We start from the raw sequence: 10,821 nt of genomic DNA on the forward strand, positions 1-10,821 counted from the left end.
GAGTCTCTCAGCTCTTTTAATATGGTGTAAGAATTTTTTAGAGTCTTCATTAAATATTTATTATTAGGTATCATGCACAAGAGAATTTTAAATGTAAATTTATTCAGATATAATTTGAATAAATCATCACTAATTGCTCAATAAATTTTTTATTACTTTACTCTCTTTACATTTAATTTGAGACTTGTATTACTGTGTATATTTATACATGTACAAGATGATTCATAAATGCACGGCAATCCTCAAGTGAGTAAATGTACAAGAAATTTTATTTGAACATACATTGTAATAGTTTCTGAGTTGTGGAAGAAAATGTTTGACTTTACTTTCTTGTCGAGTATGAATATTTTTAAATTATTTTTTCTAGATTGATGGATAATGTATGCCATGTATAGCATAAGAGATAGAGACAACACACACACATGTCCTAATTTAAATGATTAGATTTTTAAATTTGGAATTATTTAAAATTCTTTAATCTTCCACAATTCAGAAAATATATACGATATACATTAAAGTAATATTTTTCAGTTTTGCTTAATCTATATACATTTACTCGATGAAATATTACGGTGCATTTATGAATCACTTTCTCTATATATTTTGTATATGGATCAATCATAATATTATGTGTAACATTTAATTTATAAGTAAGTTCTTTCAAGATTATAAAATAATGTTATAAAATAATTTTCTAGGAAATTAAACCATTTAAATCACAGGAGAGATTCTTAACGTACATTTTAAGCTACTGACCGATGGTGTATGTTTTCTAATTGCACAGGTCCTCCCTTCACGACCAGACACATTGTGTCTAATTAATGCAATGTAACGATCTGTTTGAAGGCGCGGCGGTGGTCCTCCGATAAGCCTGAGCTCTACGAGGCTGAAACGCGGTTCCGTGCAGACCGGCGGCTCGGGCGACGACTCGACGACGCAGGACGAGAGCATCGACGGCGAGGAGAATGTTAATTGAGTATCGGTCCAGTGTGCTCTCGAACTTCTGTGAATTATGTATATACGTGCGTCGAGAAAGGGTGTTGGCTTTTTTGTTCGATTCAAGGCGTCACGCGTCACGCTTACTGTCAAGCTGACGTCGGCGCGTCGCGATTACGAGGACTAATTCCACGAGATTAAAATCAAAAGTCGTTTCTACCGTGGCGTTTCCGGCCTTAAGATTAATCACGACGGAATAACGATCTTCCCCTGCCTTGGGGGAATTTAATTAACCGATGATTAAGGAGAAAGAGCCTAGGGGCGCGAAGCAGTGAAAAATAACAAGATTAATCGAACGAAGGACTTTTGATACATTTTATATAGAACGAACGCAAACGTTGACCGCATTTTACGTATATATAAGAAAGAGATAGTGTACATGTGTTTGAAAGAAAGAGAGAGAGAGAGAGAGAGAGAGAAGAGAGGGATACAATAAATTTGAAGAAGGAAACTTGATCGTGATGAATTTATTGGAGACTTATTTAAACGAAACTTAAATAAAATGGAAAGATGGGAGCGCGTTTTTTATTTCGACGCGGCCTCTCGCTTGATTTCCTCGAGCTGTCGGACCAAACCGGGACTCGCGAGATCCAACGGAGTCTTGCGCTCCTTGTTGGTGATCGTCAGGTCCGCTCCGCGCGCCACCAGCAGCTTTGCCTCTTCTACGCGGTTCTCCTCGCAAGCGAGATGCAACGGCGTGTTACCATACGCGTCTCTTTGATCTGAAAAAAAAAGAAAAAAATAAATGAAATGGCATGTGAAAGCGAAAATGCATGAAATCGTCTCGTCGATACTTCGAGGAAACTTTGTACTTCTCTAAGTTATAATCGAAAATATTTATATATAAATATATATATAGATTATATTTGATATTTTATATATTACTATATTGTAAAATGAGAGAGAGAGAAAGAGGGAGAGAAGAGCTGTATCACAGTAACACACTTCCGCTACCTATATTCAATTTCTTCCCGTGCTCTATGAGGAGTTCCACGATGGCGATGTTGCCCTTCGAGGCGGATCTGTGCAGCGGAGTGGCGCCCCGTTTATCCGCGATGTTCACGTCGGCGTCCTTGTCGAGCAACGCGATGCAGATGGACTTCCAGTTCTTGGACGCGGCGTATTGTAAAGCCGAATGGCCGTCGACCGTCATCGCGTTCACGTTCGCCCCCTCGGTCAGCAGCGTGTTGACGACCTTCTCGCGACCGGCGGACGACGCCAGGATCAGGGGAGTCATGTTCGTCTGCGAAAGATTTGGGCGCGCGACCAAGTGTCATTAACGACATGCTGATTGATTTCGTACGAGGAGATTGGCCAGGATTAGGAGGACGCAACGAACGGAATGAAAGTCTCGCGACGATTATGCGATTACGTTGCGTTATGCATGAGAGAAAGAGAGAGAGAGAGAGAGAGGGAAAACAGAATGTATAAATGCGCGATGCATTTTGGAGAGACGTATTTTCGCTTTATACTTATTTTCTTATAAGTTTTTTTTTCTTATAAATGATCTATGGAAAAAATTATAATATAATTATATGCCATAAAGTGTGTATATATATTATTAAGATCTCCATCTTTCTTTAGACGTAGGTTTCTCGAAAAGATGTTTTATGTGGATTAATCCTCTATCCTTCTCCTCTATAGACTTGCAAGATTGACTTGAGGTTGTAGGAATTTGCTTATGAAACCGCGTTGTCTTATTCAATTAAAATCTTTGAAACATTAAAACTTTTTTTATATTTGTAATAATTTAAGGATTTAAGGTTTATAGACTGTTTACGATTAATTCAAATTTAAATATAATTAAATATAATGCTAATAAAAAATATTTTGGAATTTTTTTTGAAAATGTACATGATTGTACAATCTATTTGTAAGAGTTTGATAAACAGTGCACGATATGTAGAATTATATATAATTTTTCCTAAAAGCACTTGACGTTTTCAAATACGAAAATAAACTTTTTTAGTTTAAATATAAATAACCGCGAATTATTACATTATATTAATATTTTATATCTCATATATTTTAAAATAAAAGTTTTTACACAGTTCCATATAATTGTAGACAAAAGTAAATCAATCATCATTTTTAATTAATAATATTTTAATAACTTTGAAGAATGATATGGAACAATATTAGATTGTGATAATTTTTAAAAAATGTTTGAAGGGATTATTTGTCTACAAATTGTATAGTTTCTAAAGTGGAATTATTGCATTAAATTGTTTATAGCAGTTTTTACAAAATCATGTGTAAAAACGGTGATAAAATTATACAAATTTAAACAATCTTATTTTAATCTTTGGTGAAAAATCATGTAATAATTTTGATCAAATATATTAAACTAACTTTAATACTTTTATTTTTTCCGAGTCATGCAAATTTTTAATTAAAATTATCAGTCAATTTAACATTTACATTTATATTACATTTATTATTTATTATATTTACATTCCTTATAAATGTTAAATCGGTATAATTTTAATTAAAAATTTGCGCCTTTTAGCGAAAAATCCATCATGTTGCATTCGTTGCATCGACTCGAATTTATTTGAAATTTTTATTTTCAAGAAATTGAAAATAAAAATTCCAATTAAATTGAAATTATATTTTCAAGAAATTGAAAGTATAAATTTTAATTGCATTATACTATATTCTTCAGGCTAAAAAGAAAATATACACTTGGCATTTGAAAAGAAAAAATGAGAGAAGAGAGAAGAAAAATTTCAAAATATAGTTAATATATAGGTTTTTTTATCGAGCGTTTCAAAATGCGACTCAAAATATTTACATATACGGTATAATCTCTTACATCGTCCACGGGATCCACAGGTACGTCGAGAGACAGCAAGTGCCTGACGAGATCATCGTGGCCGCCCAGCGCTGCCCAGTGTATCAACATGCGACCGTTCTATGCAAGAAGAGAAATTGCGATATAACCTTAAAAATGTCACGTGCTAGACGGAATATTATAGCGCGATGCTCGACAATAATTACGAACGCTGTCGGTTTGCGTCTTTAGCTTCTCGTTCTCGTTCAACAGGATCTTGACGGCAGCGGTTCTGCCGCGATACGCCAGGTCGTACGCCGTAGGTTCTTGCTGCATCATCCTCGAAGGTTATGACTGAGATTTCTAATGATAAATTGCGTTTAATGCGAAATACAGTTCAGCGCGTTGCGTTTCGAACGTTGCGGATGGAGACGATATTGATTTGTCACTATCTGTCACCTGTCATCATAGACTTATATAGATAGACTGAGCGTCCCCGTAAGAGGAGCTGAATACTACATACAAAAAGAGAGAGCAAGAGTGTCCGAGATGATGTCTCTTTCTAATACGAGAGTTCTCTCTACATGTGCGAGAGAGAAAACATACCGGACTGACTAGCGCTGTCCTTCAGATCTTGTCATCAGCTCGCCCGTAAGAGCGCTCAGTCTATTATATAAGGTCCATATTCTGAATCCTCTTTTAACGATAAAAGTGCCTCTAAAAGTGGCTTACAGCCAATCAGAAGGCTTATAAGTCACTTTTAAAGGCACTTTTATCAATAAAAGAGGATTCAGAATATGGACCTAAGTCTATGCCTGTCACTGACATCAACTGATTTTCACACGTTTGCAATTGCGTGTCGCATGTAACAATATATGTTGGCAGCCCTGAGTTATGTTTTTTTTATTATGGATGCACTTGTTGCATTTGAAATGAAGTTGGCCGCATTCAGCGGACTCAACCGCTGAGTAGCAATCGAATATGATTGGTTTCTACTTTCAGGTCCGACCAATCAGCGTCGAATTACATCAGAAAATCTAGTAATGTTGCCCAACTGTTGAGTCTGCTGAATGCGGCCATTAATCGTCTAATCGAATCAAGTGTAAAAAAATTTAAAAATGTAAACAATACGCGGTAGAAAAAGTAAATTGATAAATAAATGAAGAATAAATAATTATGCATTATAATAATTCGATTAGATAAATATTTAAAAATTATTTAAAAAAATCGTGTTGCAAGTTTGATTAAATATTTTTTTATAAAATAATTTTATTAAACCATTTATAATTTTACAATCATATTACGCGATTGATATGATAATAAAAAACATACGAGGATAATAAAAAAGAAAGCGTTTCTGCGAAACATTTATTGAGAATAATCTTACAATTAATATTCGAGGTAGCGTGTACGGACTATTCCCTATAAATGAACAAATTACGTTTGAGTAATACACAAGAGTACATTGAGTTAAAAAAAAAATATCATTGAAATAAAATAACGTTATAAGTCTAACGCATGGTAACGTAACTCACTGGAACAAAACTTAAAAAAATTTTTTTTCTCGAGAATGATTTGCAATTAAAAACATAAATGAAAGCATGTAATCCCAAAAATAATGTATCATTAAATTCAAACGTATTAAGATAATGCATCCTTGTAGAGTACATATTTTAATATTTGTATTTGAAGTTCATTCTTATCAAATAACGCACTTTTACTTGAGCCACGTCGTAAACGATATATTCATTGTATAATAAATCTGATTTCTTATTGTGAGCTGCAGGTACTCCCATTCCATAGGGCACTTCAACGCCATCGTCAAGTTTATAAGCATCTTTAGGATCAGGCTCCGTTTGACCACGACCTAGGGTGGAATGTTTACCTTTCGGCAACTTCTCGATGTAATCCGCCTTATATCTCTCGTGCATATTGCCCAGGGCGACTTCGCAGAGCAGCAGCAAACCGGTCGGACTTTGGCTATGCGTGCAGCAGTAATTTGCAGACTTGGACACCATATCGGCAAAGTATATACCTTTACCGAACATGTAACCGGTAACGGGTGCTTCCGGTGGCGCGATACGCAAACCTTGGGACAATATTCCTGCGAAATTCGTAGTCCTGGATCCGTGCCAGAGCAACTTTCGATTCGGCAGTTTCTTGAAGGGCTTGAACCTCTGTTCCTCCCCTTGTCTCTTAACGACGAATACTTCCTCGATCTCGAGCTTGTATTGCGTATGAGTAGCTGCGTGAGTGTTTTGGACGTATTTGTCAATCATCTTGAATTCTTCGCTCGACTTATCCACTATCTCGATATCCGTCTTGAGCTGCTTGTAATGACTATCGAGTGGATTCTGCTTTCCGTCAGTCGTATCACGCAAAAGATTGTACGCGATCTCCATCTCCAGCAACGCGTCCAGCATGTCGCATTTATTTTTGATCTCCTCCGATGTCTCGAGAATTTTCGGCCCGGAAATACCAAAATTGTGAGGGATCAGCGTGTAAAATCTATTGGAAGCATCGATCAGTGTGGTATGGTCTATATTACTCTTTTTCAATATCTCTTGCAATTCTGTTAGAACTGCGTAAGCTTTCTCAATCTGTTTCTTTGACAATTTCCCAAGCGGCATCTTATCCATGTCTATCTCAAACTCCAACATAACTTTCTTCATTTCAGCTACATCAAAAATAAGGCGCATGAGATCCTGAATCGGTTTCGCTAAATTACTCTTGATATCCGAATCCAAAGAAGCAATTTCTTCATCTCCATGATCTATGTCGATCGGATACATCAAATTTGGCATCTTAACAAAGTGCTGCCTATTCTTCCACAGATTACCAGTCTTTTCCTCGTATAACGACTCAAACTGCTCTATACATTCTTCCAAAGACAATTCTTCCAATTTGTTACCGCCAATCGTAGTACCAATCCGGCCCCAACTTCTAAACAAATGATACCTTTCGAATTTGTCATGTTTCAAAATTTGCAATTTGTAATAACTATTCTTCTTGGATTGTATATCTGTCAGACCCAATGTCGCAGTGTATTTATCTTTGCCCTTTTGGTAGATATGCGCACAGTTTTCCAAGCCACTGTCAGGATCAACAGCTCCACCGCCTTTTACTTTTACCTTCACCTTGCCAGAACTCGATTTTTCAAACCTACTTTTACTCTTGGAAGCATTAGATTTTGCAACGACGTTAGAAAGTCTAGCATTTATATCGCCACCCCAACTAGAGATGGTTTTCTTCTTTAAAAGCATAATTGGAGCATCTGTGTATTCTTTTGCTTCTTCTATGAAATCTTCCGTTATTACTTGAATATCACATGCTTGAACGTCTTCCATTCTTTTATTCATTTTTTCCAGTTCATTCTGATTCGAAATTACAGCAGCCAAATCTTCATGAATCTTTGTAGTAATAGTACCACCCAACAATAAAATTTCCTTCTTCAATTCTTCCTTATCCTTTTGCGTACGACCCAGTATAACAAACTGCATATTCTTCAAAGGACGTGGTTTTGCTTGTATTTTTGGTCCATCTACTTCTTCCTTAACAGAACTCGATGAGGACGGTGCTGTTATCTTAAACACTCGTTTTTTCACCTTGGATTTGTATGATCTATAAACAGATTAAAAACATTATAAACCATAATTTTATCACATTTCTCAATATTTTAATGAAAAAACAGAAAAGATTTACAATATCATCTGCTAATAAGAAAAGACTTACTTAATTGGAAATTCTTTCTTCATGTCGCTTGGTATTTCACACTTTTTTCTTTTCGGATCTTGAGTAACATAGGTGCATTTAGTCCATTCTGTTACATTACCAGTGCATTTATAACCCATACCAGAGTTATATATAAGTTGTCCTTTGCATTTTGGACAGGGTTCTAGAGCTCCAAAGTACAGTATGTCAGATAAAAGACTCAAGATCTAGGGATAAAATTTGATTGATAAAACAAGTATCTGATATAACAATAAATAAACACAATATCTTGTGCAATATATAACTCAAACTTGCCAAATATTTCTTGAGTAACACAATGATGAAATATATATCACAAGTACTTACATTTGAGGTGCCTGTAGGAATCTCCTGATGATTTTTTTCCAACAATGCAACCAATTTATTTTTTTCAAGATGTGATATTTGATCTTTAATAGCGTACAGTTCTTCATTTTGCTTTTTCATCAATTTTGCGTCCTCTGCATCTTCCAGTTCTTCCTTAATCTTTTTAGGAGGTGGTGGCATCTCACCTTGAGTCATTTTTGGCAGCGCAGCTTTGAGACTGTTCCTATCTTCTTTTGAAAGCTCTTTGACACCTGGAAGTTCATCTCCACTCCCATAATATCCCAAATCTGCTCTTAGTTTCGCAAAACACTCCACGTGATGCCATCTATCTAAACCACCAAACCTCCTAGCCTCGGCAGTCTCGTAATCCTTCTTTGATATTCTTGTTTCACCCTTTATTATCTTTTCATCGCATCCCTTACAAGTAGATTTATTAGACTTGGCATATTCTACTCGGAAATCGCCAGATCCGCTACTACCGCCACCTTTTGTTCTTTTTCTGCCTTTTCCAGACACCGGAGGTGCATTAACAGATTCTTCTACGTGAAAAAATACAGTAGAGTGGTAAGATGACAAAGTAAACTATAAAATTATAGATTTTGCTTCAAATGTAAAATATACCAACCAATTTTTTTCTGAATTTCTTCCTGATCTTCATGACGAATTTCATCAAAGCAAGCTATATCGGCAGTAGACTTTGGTCTTTGTTTTTCAAAGAAGCATTTGAAATGATACCACCTGGGTATTGTTCCATCATGGACAGGGCTCTAAAAATGTAGACGATATTTCTACAGTAATATATTGGATTTGCTTTCTTCGATAAAATATATATTTGCGAGAAATGTATCCATATTGTATTCATTTTACAAAATTGTTGAAAACCAACTTGAAGCAACAAAGAATTGGAATATTAATTGCACATTGTTGTAAAGAAAGGGGAATAATTTTATCATCTGTAAAAGCGATATCCTGCAAAAACAAGCAAACAAAAGCAGAATAACTTAACATTATCGCTGCTATGTGTTATGTCACACGACAATGTTGTTATTGAATGACATCATTAGGCACGTTATCATCAGACAAGATCAATGGCCTAATGGTGGACGATTCAAATCTATAGGCATATTGTGCCTTGCAAGTGTCATCGCCCAATAATATTAGCAAGGACATGAAAATTCTAGCGAGGCAAGGCACCAGGTCCTCGTGTCCGCCTACTTCTCGGCCGAGGGAGTCTCGATACCTGAACAATAGCGGCGATTCTCAAGCTCTGTTTGCTGATGGGCTGCTTGCAGGATTGACACTTGGAGCGGTCGCTTTTCGCATACTCCGCCCGATACGGCAGGTCGTCGTCCATTTTCGTGGGTCCTCCGCCTCGGAAATGCGATTTGCAAAAGGAATAATACGCAGTGTCCTGAAACCGGTCACGCTCGATCAAGGTAACGGTAGGTAGGCTTCGCGCAGTAACCGGCTTTTGGCGGTCGGCGATTGTATAGTGGCGCCAAAATAGTCCAAATGCCCCTCTCTTCCTGTCTCTACCAACCTCTACGGGCGATTAAACTAGCTCGAAGTAACAATGGAGTGCGATTGGCCTCTGCTCTTGAATTTGACAGATCGCAGATCGAGTCGTCGGAGGATGCTAAAAGATGAGAAAAGGCAACGCAATTTCCTTTGGCAATTTTTTTCGCGATTTTTTTGGTACACCCTGTATATTTCGAAACTTGGAAAAAAAATATTACAAAATTCTATTCTATTTAGAATTATTAATAGAATAAACAGAACTATGAATAATATAATAAAATTGTCAAAGTACAATTCGATATATTTTTTATGCATAAAATGATTTTTACAAAATTTACAATTTTTGTTGTTAAATAGTCCAACGTCTTTTATACCTTTCTAAGAGAGGGGAACTGCAAAGCCTCTTTAGCTCAGTGGTAGAGCACTGGTCTCGTAAACCAGGGGTCGTGAGATCAAACCTCACAGGAGGCAGTTCGAGAAATTTTTGCGTATTTTTTTTTGTATAATTTCACGAGTATATTATTTTTGTACATTTCCTACATTTTTTCTTGATAATTGAAGATATTAATGATGTTATATTAATAATAAATATTATATATATTTATCATTAATATATATATTTATTTATTTATTGTTCTTAATCCATGCCTTACGGCTTTGGATGGACTTCCAGTCTTACAGAGCTTTACAAGTTTTGTATTCATTAACGTATAAAATATAAAATATAAAATGTGATATAATATATAAAATTAAAATAGAATAGAAATAGAAATAGAATAAAGTATAATATATAAAGTGTATAGAGTGTAAGGTGTAAGTTACAGTACTTGAATGGAATAAAATAAAATAAAATCTAAATCTAAAATCTAAAATCTAAAATCTAAAATCTAAAATCTAAACTTTAGCGTAACAGGCGGGGAAAGTAATATGAGATATTATAAAATAAAATAAAATAAGATAAGATAAAATAAAATTAAATTAAATTGTAACTGCTGATAAGAGTAAAATAAAAGTAAAATCAGAATAAAATCAAAATCAAAAATAAAATAAAAATATAATGAAAATAACGTTGCGAATAAGAAAACATTATCTGTCTTAGCTCCTATCTAATCTAATCTAGTCTAAATGAGTAAAATGTTAAATGTTATGTATTATATGTTATATGGAGTGTGTAAAAACTCTTAGATCTCCCTTTGTAGTTTAGTAATTCTTTGTGTTCTATCTTTATTATCTTTGGTATCTTTGGTATCTTTGGTTTCTTTGGCTTCTTTGGCTTCCTATTTTGTTGTTGTTCTTAGTCATTATTACTTCTTGTCTCTATCTTTCGTTGCACCTCGGGTTTCCTTGACTTGCGATGGTTTTATCCGCCTTCTCCGTCCTCTTCATTAATATATATATATATATATTATATTATACAGGGTAGGCCATTTTAATCTACGCACTGAAATATCTCAAAA

At 35.2% G+C, this 10,821-nt stretch overlaps 3 protein-coding genes and 1 non-coding gene across 12 annotated transcripts in view; 2 read left to right on the top strand and 2 right to left on the bottom strand.

The window, feature by feature from the left end:
- Zip (myosin heavy chain 10) overlaps positions 1–2,557 on the top strand; it is a 38,378-nt gene extending 35,821 nt beyond the window's left edge. For 3 of the 6 annotated variants that reach the window (XM_083079594.1, XM_083079596.1, XM_083079595.1), the window contains one exon: positions 847–2,557. In XM_083079594.1, coding sequence (XP_082935720.1) covers positions 847–976 — 130 coding nt within the window. In that variant the 3' untranslated portion in view covers positions 977–2,557. The remainder of the gene's footprint in view (positions 1–846) is intronic. The other 3 variants (XM_083079597.1, XM_083079598.1, XR_014435316.1) reach the window with 2 other exon arrangements.
- Positions 1,449–4,644, bottom strand: LOC145960274 (uncharacterized). 4 transcript variants are annotated; one of them, XM_083079611.1, is made up of 6 exons: positions 4,573–4,644; positions 4,376–4,435; positions 4,001–4,228; positions 3,812–3,910; positions 1,951–2,239; positions 1,449–1,718 (listed from the first exon to the last, which is right to left on the bottom strand). In XM_083079611.1, the coding sequence occupies exons 3-6, from the start codon at positions 4,106–4,108 to the stop codon at positions 1,522–1,524; spliced, it is 693 nt and encodes a 230-aa protein (XP_082935737.1). In that variant the 5' UTR covers positions 4,109–4,228; positions 4,376–4,435; positions 4,573–4,644; the 3' UTR covers positions 1,449–1,521. The 4 variants fall into 4 exon arrangements, with proteins under 4 accessions (XP_082935737.1, XP_082935740.1, XP_082935738.1 ...); XM_083079614.1 differs by having other exon boundaries at positions 4,001–4,132; positions 4,573–4,632; XM_083079612.1 differs by having other exon boundaries at positions 4,596–4,613.
- A 479-nt stretch (positions 4,645–5,123) lies between these two features.
- On the bottom strand, positions 5,124–9,472 carry Parp1 (Poly-(ADP-ribose) polymerase). The gene is made up of 5 exons (XM_083079618.1): positions 9,087–9,472; positions 8,472–8,613; positions 7,847–8,385; positions 7,502–7,707; positions 5,124–7,390 (listed from the first exon to the last, which is right to left on the bottom strand). The coding sequence occupies exons 1-5, from the start codon at positions 9,198–9,200 to the stop codon at positions 5,443–5,445; spliced, it is 2,949 nt and encodes a 982-aa protein (XP_082935744.1). The 5' UTR covers positions 9,201–9,472; the 3' UTR covers positions 5,124–5,442.
- Positions 9,473–9,763: 291 nt separating this feature from the next.
- On the top strand, positions 9,764–9,835 carry Trnat-cgu (transfer RNA threonine (anticodon CGU)). Its single transcript has one exon. It is a non-coding gene; the product is annotated as a tRNA-Thr (tRNA).
- Positions 9,836–10,821: the final 986 nt, after the last annotated feature.

The sequence above is a fragment of the Camponotus vicinus genome, unplaced genomic scaffold, assembly GCF_025532165.1.
Source record: "Camponotus vicinus isolate PSW18456_S1 unplaced genomic scaffold, iyCamVici1.0 SCAF_10, whole genome shotgun sequence".
Taxonomy (NCBI): domain Eukaryota; kingdom Metazoa; phylum Arthropoda; class Insecta; order Hymenoptera; family Formicidae; genus Camponotus; species Camponotus vicinus.

What these genes read in the sequence shown, in the direction of transcription:
- LOC145960274 (XM_083079611.1), bottom strand. Translation starts at nt 4,108, where the DNA reads ATGATGCAGCAAGAACCTACGGCGTACGACCTGGCGTATCGCGGCAGA. An exon ending in TAAAGACGCAAACCGACAGC is followed by an intron (nt 3,911 to 4,000) that starts GTTCGTAATTAT and finishes CTTCTTGCATAG; the next exon opens with AACGGTCGCATGTTGATACA. An exon ending in CGGGAAGAAATTGAATATAG is followed by an intron (nt 1,719 to 1,950) that starts GTAGCGGAAGTG and finishes TTTTTTTTTCAG; the next exon opens with ATCAAAGAGACGCGTATGGT.
- Parp1 (XM_083079618.1), bottom strand. Translation starts at nt 9,200, where the DNA reads ATGGACGACGACCTGCCGTATCGGGCGGAGTATGCGAAAAGCGACCGC. An exon ending in GAATCGCCGCTATTGTTCAG is followed by an intron (nt 8,614 to 9,086) that starts GTATCGAGACTC and finishes CTACATTTTTAG; the next exon opens with AGCCCTGTCCATGATGGAAC. An exon ending in AGAAATTCAGAAAAAAATTG is followed by an intron (nt 8,386 to 8,471) that starts GTTGGTATATTT and finishes TTTTTCACGTAG; the next exon opens with AAGAATCTGTTAATGCACCT.